The sequence below is a fragment of the Thamnophis sirtalis genome, unplaced genomic scaffold (genome assembly GCF_051295495.1).
Source record: "Thamnophis sirtalis isolate CommonGarterSnake01/CBP01778 unplaced genomic scaffold, rThaSir2_p1.2 scaffold_15, whole genome shotgun sequence".
NCBI classification, from domain to species: Eukaryota; Metazoa; Chordata; class Lepidosauria; order Squamata; family Natricidae; genus Thamnophis; species Thamnophis sirtalis.
The window spans coordinates 47,228,987-47,249,015 of NW_028261395.1; the positions used below are offsets into that span (position 1 = coordinate 47,228,987).

The 20,029-nt window shown below is 53.9% G+C and overlaps 1 protein-coding gene across 1 annotated transcript in view; it reads right to left on the reverse strand.

The window, feature by feature from the left end:
- Positions 1-706: 706 nt before the first annotated feature.
- PHC2 (polyhomeotic homolog 2) overlaps positions 707-20,029 on the reverse strand; it is a 35,337-nt gene continuing 16,014 nt past the window's right edge. The window contains exons 9-17 of the mRNA XM_087702463.1: positions 17,972-18,098; positions 14,709-14,713; positions 13,647-14,054; positions 7,285-7,493; positions 6,042-6,165; positions 5,465-5,579; positions 3,927-4,068; positions 3,141-3,423; positions 707-922 (exon numbers count right to left, since the gene is read on the reverse strand). Coding sequence (XP_087558589.1) covers positions 768-922; positions 3,141-3,423; positions 3,927-4,068; positions 5,465-5,579; positions 6,042-6,165; positions 7,285-7,493; positions 13,647-14,054; positions 14,709-14,713; positions 17,972-18,098 — 1,568 coding nt within the window. The 3' untranslated portion in view covers positions 707-767. The remainder of the gene's footprint in view (positions 923-3,140; positions 3,424-3,926; positions 4,069-5,464; positions 5,580-6,041; positions 6,166-7,284; positions 7,494-13,646; positions 14,055-14,708; positions 14,714-17,971; positions 18,099-20,029) is intronic.

Below are 20,029 nucleotides of genomic sequence, written 5' to 3' on the forward strand. Positions count from 1 at the left end.
TGGGAAACTGGTCTCCCCTCCATGGAATCGCCCCCCCCCAAGCAGATGTTTGAAAGAGGAGGGGGGAGAACCCAGGACTGGCCGTGTTTGTGGCCCACTCCCCATTTCAAAAAAAAAGCGGGGGGGGGAGAAGGATGGACGGCAGGAAGAGGATGTGTCCCCATGAGGAGGGGGGCTTTGTCCGTATTTCTGTGGGGCCATTTTCACCTAGGAAGGGGGCCCTGATGAGCCCGAAATAGCTGCCCGGGGAGGGGTAGGGGGGGGGCAGAGAGAGATGGGGAAGTGCACTATGTGGCACCCATAACACACACACACGCACACACTTTGCTACACAAAAGTTTAAGGCAATGGTCCAGTTTGGCTTTGAGGTTCCCGAGAGGCTTTGTGGGGGACGGAGGCTGAAAAGGGCCTGGTGGCCCCCTCCTCTTTCTCCTCCGTCCAAGGGGGGGGTACTACTTTCCTCCCCCCCCCCCCATGTGGCAGGGGGAGGAGCAGGTGGGGAAGCTACGGACTATTTGTTCTTGTTGTCGTCATCATCGTATATACACTGCCCCGCGGCACTGCCCTGCCTCGAGGCATCGGGTCAGCAAGACGAGGGGGGGTTATCTGTCTCTTCTCCCCGTCCCCTCCCCCATCAGGTCAGCGGGGGCTCTTTGTGCTCAAGTTACCTGGTGGGAGGAGGGAGTCCCAACGGCCTCATCCACCTGAGCTCCCCCCTCCCTCCCACACAATGGTCCGCCATGGCCCAGCACCAGCCCCGCCGGCTCCTAAGAGTCCTTCAACATACAGATGCGGGCGTAAATCTTCAAGGCGGGCCCTAACTTGATGTTCATGGCGCTCATGAGGTGGTCTTCCTTCAGCAGCAGCAGCGCCTGCCCATCAATCTCCTGGGTGCGGAACTCGTCCGCGATCTCTTGACAGCCTGCGAGGGGAAGGGAAACCACCGGTCAGCTTTTCTCTTTCAAATCCATTCACCAAGACACATTCCTATAAACATTTACCTATTGAGTATTGATATCTATCACTATCTTCTTGCAAATATAAAAAAACCCACAGTTGGGGGTCACTTTCTTGCCACCCCCACCCCCCCTATCTCCCTCTTATTTTGCAACAACCCTACTTCCGTCTTCCCAAACTCCCTTCTCTGCCTTCTTCTTTCCTCCTCTCCTTCCTCTTTTCTTCTTCCCCCCTCCTCCTCTCTTCTCCTCCTTTTTCCCCTCTCTCCTACTCTTACTTCCCCTCCCTCTGCTTTCCCCTTTCTCCTTTTCCCTCCTCATCCTCCCTCCTTTCTTCTTCCCCTCTCTTTCCCCCCCTCCTCTCTTCTCCCCCTCTCTCCTACTCTTACTTTCCCTCCCTTACTTCCTCTGCTTTTACCCTTTCTTCCTTTCCCTCCTCATCCTCCCTCCTTTCTTCTTCCCCTCTCTTTCCCCCCTCCTCTCTTCTCCTCCTTCTTCCCCTCCTACTCTTACTTCCCCTTTCTTACTTCCTCTGCTTTTACCCTTTCTTCCTTTCCCTCCTCATCCTCCCTCCTTTCCGTTGTGGCCCTTGTTCATTTTCTTTCTCTGATGGATTCTCGGGGTGGGTCATTCCAGCGATCCCGACTTTATATTTACGTGAAAATAATTTTCTCTATGAACATTCTACTTCCCCGTAATAAACCCACTCGTGCCATTTTTGGCTTGTATACCTGTACTTTTAATGCTTTTCTATTTTTTTTCCCTTCCGCTCCCCTCAATTTGATAATGTGTCGGCTGAGTTGTTTATTCTATGCAAGCTCAAGAGACTTTTGTCCCCCTCCAGCACCCCAACTTCACAATCCCCAGCCACCTAACATGGAGGGCGGGTAGCTTTCTTGACATAAAAAAAACCAATAACTGTTGTAATATAGTTCCTTGTGTAGGTGTGGGACACCCATGGCCCAGTTCATACCAGGGCATGCAGAGCCACGCTGAACCACACAGGAGAAAACAAACTCCTAAAACCCCATAACATCCTGATAGTTCATAACATAACATCCTGAGATGTGCCCTACCATTGACGCCCAGGATTTGACCATATATAGACAGAACTTCCCTGAGCAGTAGATTAGAAATTGTACTTTTACAGGCTGTTTTTACTCACATGCTGATTGCTCCTCCTGCCTTTGTCCTATCTCAATAAAAGGGGCTCTCAGACCCCCAATCTGGGTCGCTCCATCCCGAGAAAGATCGTGTCCGTGTCTTTTCTCCACATTGGCCTCATGGACGAACCACGGGAACGTTACAAATAACCGGGGTACAAAAGATGCTCTCAGGACTTTTGAGGAAGGCTAAATCACCCTACAGAGCTCAGGGACGTTACTCTATTGCTGCGGAGCATGGCAGCAAAAGTTTGCAATCCATCCAGAGTTCTTTCTTCTTCATCTTATACCTGATCTGACCAAATCTTGGAAGACAACCGAGAGTTTCCACTTCATCTTATACCATGGTGCGCCAAAGTGGTGCAGTGGTCAGAGTGCAGTACTGCAGGCTACTTCTGCTGACTACTGGCTGCCAGCAATTTGGCAGTTCAAATCTCACCAGGCTCAAGGTTGACTCAGCCTCTCGTTCTTCCGAGGTGGGTAAAATGAGGAGCCAAAATTGTTGGGGGGGGGGGGCAATAGGCTGACTCTGTGAACCGCTTAGAGAAGGCTGGAAAGCACTATGAAGCGGTATATAACTGCTCTTCTTCCTTCCCTCCCTCCTTCCTGTTAGAATGCAATATTGCAGGCTGATTCTGCCCGCTGCCAGCAGTTCGATCCTGACTGGCTCCAGGTCGACTCAGCCTCCCGTCCTTCCGAGGTGGGTCAAATGAGAACCCAGATTGTTGGGGGGAGGTGGGGGGCAAGAAGCTGACTCTGGAAACTGCTTAGAGAGGGCTGTATAGCACTGTGAAGTGGTATATAAGTGTAAATTCTATTGCTACACCTAACAAATTTGAGACAGGGCTATAATATGAATTTGTGGCCCTTGTTTCACTTCTGGTGTTCTCTCAAAGTCCTCCGATCACCTTTTCCATTGGGGGAGGGGGTTTCTCACGTAAGGCAATGAAGTGGCCCAACGTGGGGTAAGGAGACAGGATTCCCTTTCTTGGGACATTCCCGAGGTTGGCCCATCGCTTACCGGGCAGGGAGTGGATGAATTCGTACACGTCCTCCACGTTCCACTTGGTGGGCTCGCTCGGCAGGAAGTGGCGTTCCAGATCCCGCAGACGGACATCCGGCAGTTCCATGTCTCGCTCGCCCTGGCGCCGGCGGGAGGCGGAGGAGCTGGCCGAGATGGGGGAGAGGGGCTCTTCGTAGCTGGAGTTGTCCGAGCAGCGGCTGGAGTCCTCTTGTCCGTGACCGAGTTGGAGAGAGCTGGGAACCGCCACGGGAGCAGAACTGGGGGGCAAGGAGGCCGGTGCCTACGGGCCCAAATGGGACACAAACCAGATTGACAAGAGCCGCTTTCACACCCGTCCTCGCTCAGAAGGAGAGACCGTCTGTACGGAATGACAGGTAGTCCTCAACGTACGGCCACAACGGAGCCCAGAATTCACGTGAAGTGAAAAATTTGTTAAGTGAGTTTTGCCCCATTTTACGACCTTCCTTGCCACATTTGTTAAGTGAATCACTGAAAGTGTTAGATCAGCCACACGGCTGTTAAGTGAGCGAGATGCCAAGTGTGCAAATTTTGATCACGTGACCAAGGGGAGGCGGCAGTGTGAAAAACGGCCGTAAGACACTTTTTTTCAGTGCCGTCGTAACTTCGAATGGTCGCTAAACTGACTGTTGTAAGTCAAGAATTACCTATAAGACCGAAAAGGACAGAAGCACCATCCGAATTTGTTCCAAATTTCCCTCTCTTAAGGAAACGCCCCAAAGTCCGGGTGCCTTGAGGCTCCTGCCCATCCCCCACCAGGCTAACCGTTTTTTTGCTTTCTTTCGTGAGCGGGGGAAGGGCTCCCTTGCAGGGTCGGCGTCGGCAGTGCGCAGGCGTGTTCGGTTTCTGCAGCTTGCTGCGGTCCGGATGGAAGAGTCCCACTCGCTTGGTGCAACCCACATTATACCTAGGGGAGGGGACAGAGAGGTTAATACGCTGCGGTGGAGAAGGAAGAGCAAGTCTCCCCTCCGATTCTAAGCCAGGCCCGACCCTGCTTAGCTGGGAAACCTTCGTGTCCCCAGACTTTGCTCCCTACGGATGTCTGGACATTCCTGGCGTTGGTCCAGGAGAGGAGGAGTCTCAACTCGGATGGGTAGGAAATAAATTTGATAATTACGGGTAGTCCTCGAGTTACAACAGTTCATTTAGTTCAAACTTAAAACGGTGGGGAAGAAAAGTGACTTATGACCGTTTTTCACACTTATGACCATTGTATGGTCACCTGATGAAAGGCTGCTTGGCAACTGACTCATGTTTACGACGGTCACAGTGTCCCGAGGACCCCTCTGGGGACCTTCTGACAAGCAAACTCAGTGAGGGGAAAGCAGGTTCACTTCACAGACGTGTGACTGACAACCGCAGTGATTCACTTAGCAACAGAAGGTCGTAGAATGGGGCAAAACTCTCTTAAATATCACACTTGGCAACAGAAATTTGGGGCTCAGAAGAAAAGATATAAGAGATATAAAAAGAACAAAAAGAGGGGGGGGGGAATCTAGGAACAGCTGATGAGTAAAATTAAATATATTAATCGTGGCAATAGTAGATGTGAGCGAATTATACTAATACTTTTAAATGTGGAAATTAATTATGTTAAATGTTTACATTAAAAAAATGAATTTGAAGAGACATTTTACTTATGGATAACAGATGGAAAGGAAATGATAAATTTGGTTTATCTCCAAAGGGAAGAAAAAATGGCACTGTTTATGTACATAATAAAAATTAAAAGTTGGAAAATATGAGAAGAAAATAAATACGGCTAAAATTGGAAATGGAAAAGGAAATATAATGTAGAATGAATTATGTGTACGTGAAAAGGTTAAAGGGGGAAAACCTGACAACGCTCTGTTCACAAAAGAATTTTAATTATGTAACAAAACATTAAAAAAAAAACTCGTTTGCAAAGAAATTTTGGGCTCAGTTGTGATCGTAACCGGAGGACTACATCGGATGCCATCCCAACGCATCTGCAGCAGCCCAGGATGGACCGTCGGCATTGACACAATCCCCGTCAGTCAATTGCAGAAGGCAGTTTGGGACCGCTCGCATCCTGCCACGAGGCCTTTAACGCCATCACACAACTACTGCTGCCTCTCGCACCAGGTCCTTGGGGGGGACGGGGGACTCAACAGGTGGGCAAAAAGGGCCAAACTCCAGCCTGAACCCCTGACGGACTCTGAGGGCCAAGCGTAATGGTGGCAAGGGGCTGCCCTTCCGGCGTTAAACCTGGTTTAGGGTTTGCCCTGCGATGACGGGCAAAGGGGCCCAAACCTCCCAGGGGTTTTGGGGTTCGGAGGTACCTCTTGGCACACGCCGTGGAGCAGAAGCGCTTCGAACGCTTGAATTTGTACGCAAAGTCCAGGCGGCCGCAAAGCTCGCACTTCAACTTTGGGGGCGACGCCTCGTCTTTGGATTCTGGGGGGGAGGGGGAGAGAGAGAGTAAAATGTTTCAGTCAAGGCCAGGCACAAGGAGACACACACACACATACCCCATCCCGGGGGCCACACAAAGGGGGCCAGTTTGCTGCAGGGCACTCCGGGAGGAAGGAAGGAAGGAAGGAAGGAAGGGAGGGAGGGAGGGAGGGAGGGAAGGGGGAGCAATGCAGGAAGACCCCTCTACCCCCTCCCATTTTTAAAGGCTCAGGAAAATGACTCCCAGCCCCAGAATTTATGCACCATTCGGACCCTCTGCGGAAGCGAAGAGACATGGGGTGGGGGAAGGTAGGTAGGGGTGGAAATTGGGGGAGGAGACCCTTGGCAAAAGAGGGGTTTTTCTTCTGCTTCCGGAGCCCTCCCAAGGCACCACCCGGGCTCCAGCCGAGAGGCATTCTGCGCATGCTCAGAGTTCCCCATCTCCCCGTCCTTCCCCGGACGCACCTTGGAGGTAGGGGTCTTCCATCTCGGAGTCGGTGGTGGTCTCTTGCAGCTGGGGTTTCTCCGCCAGAACCGCCTGTGCATACTTTTTCTTCAGGTTCCCCACCAGCAGGGAGGATCGGCCCACCTGGCCGGAGAGGAGCAAGGCCGGGATTTAGGGAGCCCACCCCCCACCCCCACCAAAAACAGACTTTTGGGGGGCCAGCAAGAATTGAGAGTCAAGGAAAAGGCTGGAGCTCTGGGGCGCCTGCCCACCCCTCCAGCCTCAAAATGAAGCCCCTCCCCCAGGCACTCCCCACTTCCATCCCATCCCCCCCCCAGGCTCATTCTGCACCCCATCTAATTTTTTCTTTTTAAAACCCCATTTCAGATGGGGGGGCAGAGAAAGAGAGAGGGGGGGAAGGAGAGAGAGGGACAGAGGGAGAGAGACAGAGAGGGAGAGAGAAAGAGAAAGACAGAGGGAGGGAGGGAAAGAGAGGGGGGAGAGAGACTCACAGAGAGAGGGAGAGAGGGAGGAGAGACAGAGAGGGGGGAAGGAGGGAGGGGGGAAAGTGAGAGAGAGGGGGGAACAGAGAAAGGGAGAGAGAGACACATACACATAGAGAGAGGGGGAGAGGGAGGGAGGGGAGAGGGAGGGAGAGGAGAGAGAGGAAGAGAAAGGGGAGAGTGAGAAAGAGAAAGAGAGAGAAGGGGAGAGAGAAAGAGAGGGGGAGAGAGAGGGAGAGATACACAGAGAAAGGGAGAGAGAGAGACACAGAGAGAAAGAGAGGCAGAGAGGCAGAGAGGGAGGGAGGGAGGGAGGGAGGGAGAGGGGGAAAGAGAGGGGAAGAGAAAGGGGAGCGAGAAAAAGAGAAAGAGAGGGGGGAGAAAGGCAGAGGGAAGGAGGGACGGAGGGGAGAGAGTGAAAGAGAGAGACATAGAGAAAGAGAGAGGGAGTGAGAGACACACAGAGAGGGAGAAGGGGAAAGAGAAAGACAGAGGGGGGAGAGGGGAGAGAGAAAGAGAGAGACATAAGAGAGAGAAAGAGAGAGGGACACACAGAGGGAGAGGGGGGGAGAGAGAGAAAGAGAGAAAAAGAGAGAGGGAGAAGGAGAGAGAGAAAGACAGAGGGAGAGAGGGGAGAGTGAAAAAGAGAGACATAGAGAGAGAAAGAGAGAGAAAGAGAGAGGGAGAAAGAGACAGACAGAGGGGGGGGAGAGAGAGAAAGAGAAAGAGTGCGGGGGGGGGGGGAGAGAAAGAGACGTACCGGGAACGGTTCAGCCCCTTCCTGGATGACGAAGCCTTCGATCAGATGCGTCAGGATTTGGGGCTTCACGATGGCTTGGGGGGGCAGCTTGTTCTCCCCGTTCTGGGGCAGGGCGCTGGGAACGGTGGAGGGAGCACTGCCGTTGCCTGATGTCATGCCGGGGGTGCTGGGGTCTGGGGGCGTCGTGCGAACGCTGCCGGGGGTCGCCTCTGCCGGGGGAGGGAGGGAGGGAGGGAGGGAGGGAGAGGAGGGGCAGGCGTGAGGAGGCAGGGTTCGCAGACAAAGGCAGAGGCCCCGGGCGCAAGGCAGCCCTGCCCCTCCCACCCTGCCCTGATTACCATACAGCTGACTCCCCCCCCCTCCCCTTTGCCCAAGACCCACGCTGGACAGCCCCCAGCCCCTCCAGCCCCTCGCTCCAGAGGCCGGAGGAGCTCAGCTACCCAATCCCAACAGCCCTCTGAGCTGGGAGGTTTTCCTGACCCAATTTCGGTAGCCTCCTCGGTGCTAGTAAGACTACTACTAGCCCTAATCAATGGGTAAAACTAAGCAGTTTCCTAGCACTGATGATGTCGCCTAGTTGGGTCATGAAACGTCTGCAAACACCACCACCCCCAAGGACCCCTCGTTTCAACCCTGAGCTGCCAAGATTCCCTTCTGTGCCAACCCTGATTGCGCCAGGAAGCTCCTCCGGGAGCACAATCCCCCCCTCCCTCGTTTTAAATTCAGCTCCCAACGCACTGACACCAAAGGGACTAGGAGCTTGAAAGCCATGCCAGCAAGCACAAAAACCAGACCCACAGGCTTGGGAGTTTCTTGCGGTCCTAGTCGGGCGAGGAGGTAGGAAAGTCACAAGACAAGGACTGGGCTCTCCTCCTTCCTGGTCCCACTTGGGGAACCAGGTTTTGGGGGGGTCAGGAAGCGTTTAAAGCCTCGAAAGCTGCTTGCCTCTCTCCCCCACCCCAAAATAACCCAAAAGGCGGGGGGAGCCTAATTATAGAACAATCACAATTAAGCGAGACGTGGATTCACCCTAAAAACGGTGCATTTCGGGGGGGAAATGCAAACCCTGAAATGAAACCAGGGACGTTTTCCATCCTGGGCTCTGGGATCCAAAGAGGTGAGGAAGGGGTGGCAAAATGGTACCCCAAATTTCCAGTCGCCGAGGGATGTGCCACGCCCATCACTTCATACTTGCAACTCAAGTGTGCAAATTTCGGCAGGGCCCAGATGTATTTTTTTATAACGACGTTCTGTTGTGATCTGACATGAAAAGTTACAAGATTTTTGAGGATGGTTATTTCTGGGATAAGGAGTGGCTTGGTGTGAACTCAGTGAGGACTAGAAACTTCAGGAGGCTGTGGAAAGGACACAAAGCACAGTCCCTACCTGTTGCTGCCTACCTGCGTGGCTAAAAAATTTCCCCTTCCTCTGATTGCTGATTTACGTTGAGTAAATGGTTTTATAGAAGCAAACAAACAGAAAACCGAGGCGTTCACTCATACGTAGCTAAATAATAAGTAAAATAAAACACATTTAACAAATGAAAGTCATTCGTAGGAAGACGGAAGGCGCTTTGGGAGACGTATATGCAGCTTCCCGGTTGTGTTTCTTGTTTGAAACGGGGTTTGTAATGGTGGTTATGTTCCTTGTTTACAAATCCTACATTTGGGGAAGGAATTCCAGTGTCCAAAAACATGGAATGCCACTATGCCTTTTCCCTCTTAAGCTCTCTCTCTCTCCAAAAACAAGGCCTATAACCCAAATCATCCAGACCGGTTGGCAAAGAAGGAAGCATTCTTGGCCGGTGCAAAGTAGTGACAAAAAATAACAAAACCACCCAGGTTTCTGGACCTCATGATGTCCGAAGCAGGATGTTTACACAGGCAGAAAGCGTCGGTTGTAAACAAGAGAAATTCTGGCCAAAAAGAACAACGGCCATTCACGGAAGGAACCACCGCCGTCTCCACAAGGAATTGTGGGGAAAGGAGGAACTGGGGGCCTCGCATGTTTGCACACAATTTTCTGCTCAAAAAGCAAACTTAAGATTTGCAAACGAGAAAAAGAAGGAACCGATTTCTCCTCCCTCTTTTATTCTGCAGGAAGCAGAGAGGGAGACGTTGAGGCCTGTAGCTATCGCTCAGGAGTTCCAAGCTGACACGCACAGGGCTTTGCACGCCAAGCCGCCTGCCCCCCCCTCCACACACACACACACACGCATGAGCGAGCTTGTTGCTCGCTCGCCCGCCTTTGCAATGCCCCGGGAGAGTCGGCACTCCCTGCTCACGCGCCTCCCCGCCCTCTCCGGCGCAGCAGCAGCAACGCATGCAACCTTCACAACAGAAGCCAACAGGCGCCCTTTGCAAGGCATGCTGGGAGCCTTTCTGGGTCAACAAAAGGCGCCCAGCTGCCCACCACGGGCAAGGCTCCTGCGGGAAGAAAGCTGCGCCAGTTGGCCTTCGTCCTGCTTGGCTTGCCAAAGGAAGAACGGCCGAGCGGCACCGTTTGGGGAATCACATGCGCACACGCCTCTCGTCTTGTCCCCAAAGTCCAGCTCAGGAATTGGGGGGCCCAATTCTTAGCTCTGTCACACCCCCAAAGTAAGCCTCCCTGGTGGGAGCAGGGGGTTGGACTAGAAGACCTCTAAGGTCCCTTCCAACTGGTGTATTCTGTTTTCCTGGCTTGGGAACGAGGTGTGATTGTAAGCCAAGGACCGACTTTGTGCCTCTAGTACTAACCAACTCAAGAGGAAGATGCTTTCTAAGCAAGAGTTTGTGCATGTATGTGTGAATGCTGAAGGCCCCATCTCGGTTAGTTGGTTAGCCAGGCTCGAAATCCCCACCAAACCACGGACTATCTCTACGTAAATAAAACAGTTGCTAGGACATGGGAATCTTGAAATACACAAAGCTGATCCTTTGAAGCAAATTCCCTCAAGGTGCTTCTAAACGATTTAAGCAGACAGAAACATTCCAAGAATTCAGACACGTGCAAAACTCACATAAATCTCATCTAAGGATTTCAGCGAAGGTACAAAAAAGGAACAAAAACTTAAAAGGAGTCCAGAAAAGTCCCAAAATATTCTGATTTACAGTTGGGGGGGGGGGAAACCACCAGCAGCCGGCGGATAAATTCCCACGCCGGGCAGGAGCTGTGTTTTCTCCATCAGACCACCAAGAGTTGAGCTGCCACATGAGAAGCCACAAAGGCAGGGTCCAGGCAACGCCCCTTAGCGCCCCCCCCCAAAGTTACTTTAAATCCGGCTGGTGAGCAGGAAGGGTCTGCAAAACAGGAATCAAAGGTTTGGATTGGCTGGATTAACCGTGGTTCCAACAAAGAGGGTTGGACTAGAAGGCCTCCGGAGGTCCCTTCCAACTTTGTTCTCCTGTTTTTCTGCTCTCCAAAAAAAACGGAAGGGGAATGCTCAGCGTCACCACAGCACATGCGCAGGGAAGGAAGCGCTGGCACGGAAGCCCTGGCAGGGAGGGAGGGGGGGATTGAGTCACAACACAAAGGGAGCCACCCCTCACTCAGCTGTGAGCCTGGAATTGTTGTGGTTTTCTGTTCTCACGCTCAGGATTTGGGGAGCGGGCTTTGCTTGCTTGTGCCCCCCTTGCACACTCTCTCGGTGCAAATCCACCCAGGCTGGGCTCTGAACCCCGCCCCCCCCCTCACACACACACACACACACACACACACACCGCCCCAAGCGTGGCCCTAATCCAATCAGACCCGGCTGCCTCCTTTGAGACGCCATCTGGACTCACAATGCAAATTCGAGCTGGCTTGGAAAGCAACGGAAGCCCCTTCACCCAACAAGCCCACCCCCACTGGGGATTCCTGGCCATGTGGTGCTCCCACCGGAAGGACGGGCCAGCCAACCCCTCCCTCCCTCCCTCCCTCCCTCCCTGGAGAGCTGGAGGGGGCCCAGGCCGCATCTCTGCAGGAGTCACCACTGTTCCCTTATTTATCTCGTGTTTATCTGCCACCCACCCATCTCACACCCCGAAAGGAATCTGGGCATCTGGCTGAAAGCCTCTCAGAAGCAGCGTCCCCCGAAACAAATGGGGGGAGGGTCTCTTTTAGGAGAGAAGAAGAATTCACCCCCCACTTAACTTGTTACTGGGGACATTTAATCAATTCTCTCATTGCAATCTCTTGAGACGATGATGAAATAGTAGGGTTGGGAGGGTCCTTGGAGGTCCTCTAGTCCAACCCCCTGCTCAAGCAGGAGACCCTCAACCATTTCAGGCAGGGGGCTGTCTCCTCCTTGAAGACCTCCAGTGTCGGAGCCCCCACCCCTCCTGGAGGCCAGCTGTTCCACTGTCAGGAAGTCTCCCCTTAGTTCCAGGTTGCTGGAATTGGGTTCAAAATTGATTTCCGGAAGCAGAGGATCGGAGGGGAAGGGCACCACAAGGGGATCTGCTCAGCGATGGGCGGGAAGGACTATTTACAGCCGTAAAAAGCTGCTTTTGCGTCCTCCCCACCCGCCAACCACTTCCTGGAAACAAGGATCCTCTCTCTCACACACACACACACACACAGCTCTGAAAAACCGCCTGAAAACATTGAACTGATCTCACTCAAAACAACACGGCAGTGAGCCAAGGGGCAACATTCCTCCAGGAAAGACCAGCAAACTTCGGCCATGGAGGATGATTTTGGGCGAGCCGCCCCCCCCTCCCTCCCCCCCTCCCTCCCTCCCTCGCCTCTTTACAGAGTTAGCTTCTCCGTAGGTGACACAAAAGCCATTTTACCTCCACATTCTTTTAGAGAGAAGTTGTGGAGGGATGCACAATGGGGAGTGGGGGGGACACACACACACACACGCCATCACACACCAGAAAACAAAACCCCTCCCCGGCCTCCATTTCCTTTTTCTGGCAGCCCCCTCCCCTCGGGGGGGTCTGCAGAGGAAGGGACGGTGGCTCCCCGAAGTCATCCCAGAAAGTCACAATTTTAGGAAGAAGTTTGGAAAGGAAAAACAAGGGGGAAGGGGAGCTGCACACCTGGTGGGGAGGGGCCTCCCTTGAGCAGGAAGGGAGAGAAAGGAAATCAGTGGGGCACTGTGATAAAGTCGTCCCCCCCCCAAAACACTGTCTCTCATTGCAATCTCTTACACGATAAATAAACAGTCGCGCTGTTTCTCACCTTAAAATGTGCGGACTTCTACTCCCAGAATCCCCCCCCCAGCATGAGATTCAAAAAATATCACTGAAAAAGTTTGAGAAAGAAACTCAAAGCAAACCCCCCCCCCCAAAAAAAGAGATTCTGCTGGGTAGAAGAGGGCGAAAGTAGAGAGAAACAGGCTTGCAAATTTGTGTAACCAACAGTAAACACGCTTTCTGACAACATGCGGATTCTCTCCAGTGTCCCCACTTGGCCTCCCTCAAAGGGCTGGCAGGGAGGTTGTGTTAAAAGGAGACCATTCAGGTTCAGCGACCCAGTTTACGACCCCTGCACCAAACAAGGACGGCATCTGTTGGGGGAGTTTGTGACTCCGGGCTAACGTCAACACCTGGGTGTTTTGATAACCCAGGTCAGGCCTTGGGGGCTGTGTGAAGGGTGAGGCAAATCTAGGGGAAAGATTTACAGAGGGCACGGCTGGGGGGGCAGGGGCTCCGACTGGCTAGCCCCCAACCTATCTCCCCCCACCCAAAGGCACTCCCAGCTCAAGAGAAGGCTGGAGAAAAGCACCATGGGCGTTGCAGTCCCAAAACATCAGAAGGATTCATTCGGGGGGGGGGGGCAAGATGCTTCCCATCTGAAAGGGGCTCCTGAAGCCATTTTAGACTGTGCCACCACCCCCTCTTGCCCCCCCCCACAAGAGAACACAATCCGGGATGGGAGTTGTAGTCCAAGCCAGGCCAAGGAGGCCCCCAAGTCCCAAGAACGGCTGTGACTCAAACACGCGTTTCTAAGAGCCCCGAAGGGGAGCAAACTCCCGCTTCTCCGCCTCACTCAGGACCCCCAGACCCGAAAGGAGCTGGCCGGCTGGGAAGCATGGGCGCTGGAGTCCCACAAAGGAACCCACCGCGCTTTCCTCTGCGGGCAGCAGCCCGTTTCACAACCCAGGCTTAGCGATCAGGATCCCACGCGGGGCGGAGCAGCTGCTGGGCTCCACAGGAGACCCCCGGCCCTCCGCTCTCCCCCTCCCCCGGGGAAGGAGGCGGGGCGAGGAGAGGGGGGGTCCACGGGGGACTCTCCCAAAGGGGCCCCCAAAGTCCAAGGGAACCTGAGGGGGGGGCGACCCCTGGATCTGGGGCCCCACGGCAGACGCGCTGCGCCCCCTCCCCGAGGACAAAGCCCCCAACCTCCAGTCGCCGCCGCCGCCGCTCCGCCCGGGAGCCGCTTCCCGGCCTTACCTGCGTCCACCTGAGTCACCTGCGCCGCCGCGCCGCCCGGCCCGCCCAGCTCCCCATCCGCGCTGGGCTCGGGCGGCGGCAGAAGGGCCGGTGGGGCGCGGGGGAAGCAGCGGCGGCGGCGGCGGGGGCGTCGGGCTGGGGCGTCGCGGGGCTCGGGGCGCGAACAATGCCGCCCGCCGCGCCGAGGGAGGAGAAGCCGGACGGGGAGGCGCCGGGACCGCAGCCCCCTCCTCTCGCCCGCCCCTCCGCCCCCGCCCCTCCGCCGCTCATTGGCCGCGCCCGGGGCCGCCTCGCCCGGCAGGATCCAGCGCAGCGCAGCGCCCCCTCGCCGGACAGCTCCTCGGCGCTGCTCCGGGACGCCGCCCGGCTCCCCCGACCCGACCCCCGCCCAGCGTTGCCCGCCCGGCTCTGGAAGGACGAGGCTCCGCTCCTACGACTGCTTTTCCCTCCCCCGGGACCCTAACTTAACACCCCCCCCCGCCCGCCCGCCCGCCCCGCCGGGGGTCTTTCTCACACCCTCCCCCCCCCCAAGCGCCAGCCTCGCCCGGCGCCTGGGAAACCAGCCCAGCGACCCCCGCCGCTTGCAGGGAAAGGTTGGGGGAGTTGGGAGGGAGCCCTGGAGGTCTTCTAGTCCAGCCCACGGAGCCTATGCTAGGGGAGAGTTTGGGGGGCTGCTCTGCGGAAAACTCAGCAGGTCCCAGTGAGAAGAGGAGGGTGGGAAGGAGGAAGAGGGGGAGAGGGAAAGAAAGGAGAGAGGAGGGAGAAGAGGAAAGGAGAAAGTAGAGAAGGAGGGAGGGTAGGAGGAGAGGAAGTGGCGTCCGTTGTAAAACGAGTCAGATGTAGGGATGGCAGGAAAGCAATCTGGATTCTGCCCTTCACTTTGAATCCTTAACAAATGTTCAAAGGCAACACATAATATTGATAATATCTACAAGAATGTGTTATTTGCCCATGTACGTCTGAGAATAAAAGTATAAGAAGTAGAAGTGTAATATATAGAATTTAAATAAGGATATAACTTAGGATAGTGACAGAGAGGTTTTTGGTAAATAGGATTGTTACGCAAACTACGGGTACACGATATATGGAAATGCTGTTTACAAGTGGAAATTTGTGTTTTGTTTTTAAATGTTGGAAACTGTAATAAATACTATTTAAAAAAAGAGGGAGTAAAAATAAAAAAAAACCTTTTTTTAAAAAAAGAACAAGAACAGGAGGTGGGGGGAGCAAAGTCCTTGGTGATCTCTTGCAGAAAAGATGTTTTGGGACCCAACAAGGGAATGTCATCAGTGGTGGTCTAGTTGGGTCACGAAACATCTGCAAGAAAACAACCAAGTTTGGAGAGAACCCAGGACCCCACAATCTTCCTCCTCCTCCTCCTCCTCCTCCTCCTCCTCCTCCTCCTCCTCCTCCTCCTCCTCCTCCTCCTCCTCCTCCTCCTCCTCTTTGCAAGCTCCCCTCCACCGTAACACTGATGAAGTTACCTAGTTGGGTCATGGAACGTCTGCAAGAAAACTGAGATCAGACACGCCCCCCCCCCCTCTATTTCAACCCTGAGCTACCCATATTGACTGGTGGGTCTTCCAGGCCAACCGCCTGTCCGAGCAGGAGACCCTCCCCCCAAAACCATTCATTTTTGTGCAGGGGGAAAAAACAAACAAAAGGAAAAATTCTCACCTATCCAGGGAAACTTCCTAATCCCCTCACCTGCGATTCCCCCCCCCCCCCCGCAGTAGGTGGTGGGGCTGCCACAAACAATGGCCAGACCCCTCCCCAAGTGCCAGGGCTGCTCTCAACCAGATTTAAACAAGGGGGGGTTTAGATTTGAGGGGGGGGAGGTGTTGGCAGAAGGAATGGCCCTTAAATTCTTCCTTTGTCTAAGTTTGGCTTAATCTTATTGGTCCTGCCAATCACCTTCCACTCCCCAGGCCATAAGAAAGAGGCGGGGGGGGGGGGGTTCAACACACGCGCACACACACATAGAAACACATACTTTTTTTGCACTGCAACAATTCTGGGGGGGTCTGTAACCCACCTGGGCATTTGTACCAGGTGGAATGAGAGGGCAGGCGGAGGGGAGGGGGGTTTGCTCCTATGATCCCTGCCCCCAAGAGGCCCAGATTTTCAGACACCCCCCCAAAAAGAACCTTTCCAAATTGTAGCAGCCCCTGCCCTCCCCCCCCACTCCAAATGACGCCTATCCCACATCAGAACTACAAATCCCAAGATTCCCAGCTAATCCAGCAAGGAGGCATCTCCTTTGTTTTAGGCTCAGGGGCCCCTGTTTGGGGAGGGTCAAAGGTCACCCTCTGCCTCCGAATGACACAAGGGGGGGGCTGCCCAAACAAGCCCCCCCCCAAATGATCCAGGACAAAGGGCTGGGCTGGGAAAGCAAACAGAACAGGCAAATCCTACATGATACTTATATTTATTCTGGGTTTTTTCAAAAAAAAAAATCCAGTTTGGAAAAGGGTTTATTTGATTTTTTTTCTTTCTTTCTCTCTGTAAAGGTGGTTGAATTTTTGCAAAAATCAGAGAACAAGGAGAAGCTAATTTTAACCTAAATTTAAATTAAACCGAAACCTAAATTTAAGGTTAAACTGAGCTTTCCCTTCTTCTCAGATTCAAAATTTAAATTTGAACTGAAGGGACGGATTTTTTTAATGTTAGACTGAGAGGTCGGCTAAGGGGGGCCAGAAGGTGGATTCTCCCCACATCACGGCCGGCTTTTGCCCCCATGTGGGACGGACAAAGGAGTTTTCTGAGTCTGCAAATAAGGGAAGAACTGATGAGTAACCGAGTTGGAAGGGACTTTGGAGGTCACTTAGTCCAGCCCTGGGGGGGCCATGGGATCGCCATTGGCAACCTTCTGACAAGCCACGCCCATAGGGAAGCCAGATTTGCTACCCCTTAACAGCAGTGATTCGCTTAAGAACCGTGGCAAAAGTTGTAAAACGGGGCAAAACCGATTTAACAAGCTGCCTCGTTTAGCCATTTTGATGTTCGCAACTTAACAACGGCAGTGAGGTCTCCAACATCCATGGGAGAAAAGGTCGTAAAATCAGGGCGTGACACCCCCCCTCCTCTTAGCAAGGGAAATTGGGGGTTCGGGGGGGGGGGGCTCTCCATTCTTTGCAGGCTTTTTCCAGATGTCTTTAGATGTTTCCACTGGAACATCAGCTGGAGGCAAGGGAGTCTGTGTGTGTGTGTGTTTGTGTGTGAAATGGGAGTTTGCATGAGAGAAAGACAGCTGCTTCTGGGGGGGGCAGGTGTGCCCTGTGGTTTCCCCCCCCCAATTCCCCCTGCTTCTCAGCAGGGGCCCCTCCCATCCATTTTCCACAAAGGCCTGTAGCTTCCAAGTAGTATTGTCCAGCCTTGGAGAGGGGGGGGGACGACACACAGATTATCTTGCCCCCCCCCTGGGAGAATGCAGATGTGATCTCACCCCTCCCAAGGGAGGGGGGCATGCTGAGGTTTAACTGGCGTGAAGGGGTGTGGGGGGGTGGGGAAGACAGGTCAGGGATCCAGCTGTGAGGTGAAGCCGAGAGAGCAGCCCTATTGTCTTTGGGACAGTTGCGCCCCCTCCCCAAAAAATGTCTGCAGAGCAGACAAAAGGCAGTTCCTGGCCCCCCTCCCCAGCCACAGATGGGGAGGGACAGCCCCCTCAGATGCGGAGGGGGGGGATATTTCTGGGCCAGAAAGGAAGCTGGGTAAAAACAAGAAAGGGGACCCCGATTTCCCTCAGGGATGGGGGGAAGCCTTTAAGGAACTCTGGTTTTCATGGCCGCTAGGACCCCCTCCTCACAGTTAAAGGGACCCTTTGTTTCACCCCCTTCGAAGGGTCCCTAAAGCGACGGTTGAAAGCCCACAGATACTCCTTGACTTACGGCCACAAGGGGCCCCCCAAAATAGTGTTTTATAAGCCCCTCCAACTCATAGCCTCTGAGCAGCGAGCATTAAAAAACAAGGCTCCGAAATAAAGAACGCAGGCAGTCCTTGACATATGACGGTTCACTTAGTGACCAAAGTTACAACGGCCCTGGGAAAAAGGGGGCCGGTGAGCATCTTTCACATTGAATGACCCACACGATCAGAACTGGAAAACGGACTCGTGTTTACGACGGTCCCGGGGTCACATTTTGCGACCTCCTGAGAAGCCCTTCCCATTTGGGCCAGGCCGTGAGAGCCCATCATCCCCGCCCAAACCTCCCGAGAGCCAAGGGACGTCTGCAGGTAGACTGCCCTGGAGGGGGAGGTTCCTCTCAGGGATCCCCAAGGAAGTCACTTTTTCCAGGTTGCCTGGGAAGGGAGCGGGCATTTCCTACCGTGTGTTGTCGGGGGTCCGGTGCCCTCGGGGGGTGGCGGTGGTTTGGGAGGGGCTGACGGAGACGTGCAGGCAGCCTCGAGAACAGCCGGATCTTTCCGGAGACCCTCCGGGACGCCCAGCGGCAGCTGCCAACCGAGGAAGGAAGCGAAGAAAAGCGTCAGAAGACCAGAGTCCAAAAATGCCACGGAAGGAGGGAGGAAGAGGAGGGAAAGGAGGAAGCAGAGGGAGTAAGGGAGGGGAAGTAAGAGGAGGAGAGAGGAGAAGGAGGAGGGGGAAAGAGAGGAAGAGGAAGAAGAAAGGAGGGAGGAAGAGGAGGGAAAGGAGAGGAAGTAAGGGAGGGGAAGTAAGAGTAGGAGAGAGGGGAAGGAGGAGGCGGAGAAGAGAGGAGGAGGGGGGAAAGAGGGGAAGAAGGGAGAGAGGAAGAGGAGGGAAAAGAGAAAGGAGAAAGCAGAGGAAGTAAGGGAGGGGAAGTAAGAGGAGGAGAGAGGAGAAGGAGGAGGGGGAAGAGAGGGGAAGAAGAAAGGAGGGAGGAAGAGGAGGGAAAAGTATAAAGGGAGAAAGTGAGGAAGTAAGGGAGGAGAATTAAGAGTAGGAGAGAGGGGAAGGAGGAGGAGAAGAGAGGAGGAGGGGGGAAAGAGAGGGGGAGGAAGAGGAGGGGAAAGGAGGAAGCAGAGGGAGTAAGGGAGGGGAAGTAAGAGGAGAGAGGAGAAGGAGGAGGGGGAAAGAAAAGGGAAGAAGAAGGGAGGGCGGAAGAGGAGGGAAAAGGAGAGGAAGTAAGGGAGGGGAAGTAAGAGTAGGAGAAAGGGGAAGGAGGAGGAGGAGAAGAGAGGAGGAGGGGGGAAAGAGAGGGGAAGAAGGGAGGGAGGAAGAGGAGGGAAAAGAGAAAGGAGAAAGCAGAGGGAGTAAGGGAGGGGAAGTAAGAGTAGGAGAGAGGGGAAGAAGAAAGGAGGGAGGAAGAGGAGAGAAAAGTATAAAGGGAGAAGGAGAGGAAGTAAGGGAGGAGAATTAAGAGTAGGAGAGAGGGGAAGGAGGAGGAGAAGAGGGGAGGGGGGAGAAAGAGAGGGGAAGAAGAAAGGGAGGAAGAGGAGGGTAAAGGAGAGGAAGTAAGGGAGGGAAAGTAAGAGGAGGAGAGAGGGGAAGGAGAAGAAGAGGGGGAGGGCGGGGAAGAAGAAAGGAGGAAGGAGAGGAGGAAAGAAAGGGAGAGAAGGGAGGTTGGGAAGGAAGGAAGGAAGGAAGGAAGGAAGGAAGGAAGGAAGGAAGGAAGGAAGGAAGGAGTAGGGTGGTTGCAAAATAAGATGGATAAACGGGGTGGGAAGGAAACGAACCCAATTATGCTTTTTATATCTTTAAACAGATTGTGAGAAAGGCTAGAAGGGAAGAGATAAAAAGACCAACGGGGGCCTATGAGAAGATCTATTTCTGAATGTAAATGGAAAGAGAAAAAAACCAAAACTTTTTACCAAAAAAAAAGAAAGAAGAAAAAGTCCATAAATGCAAAGAACTTTTTCCTGACGGTTGGTGGGAAAGAATATTTGTAGCTCAGGGGTTGAACTTCTGTGGGGTCTTTGGGCTCTTTCCTTGCAGACGTTTCCTGACCCAACTAGGGAACATCATCAGTGCTGGAAGGGAGAGGGGTTTATGGGAGAGGAGGAGGAGGAGGAGGAGGAGGAGGGGGAGGGGGAGGAGGAGGAGGAAGACTGTGGGGTCTTTGGGGCTCTCTGAGCAGGGACGTTTCCTTGCAGACGTTTCGTGACCCAGCTAGGGAGCATCATCAGGTTAGCTACCACTGATGACGTTACCAATGAAAGGTCTGCAGGAAACCCCCCTCCCAGCTCAGGGACCCCCCCCCCAGTTCCACCCTGAGCTACAAAAACCGGGGACCCAGAGCAGGTGAGGTTTCCCTGGATGGAGGCGCCTGGGGCAGCCATCCGCCAATTTGGAGCAGGGGTCAGATTGAATGACCTTAAGGGGACCTCCTGAATCAAAATTCCAAGCAAAAGAGCCCCCCCTGGAGGTCCAGGGCAGAGCCCCCCCCCCCACCTAGAGATCATGGAGC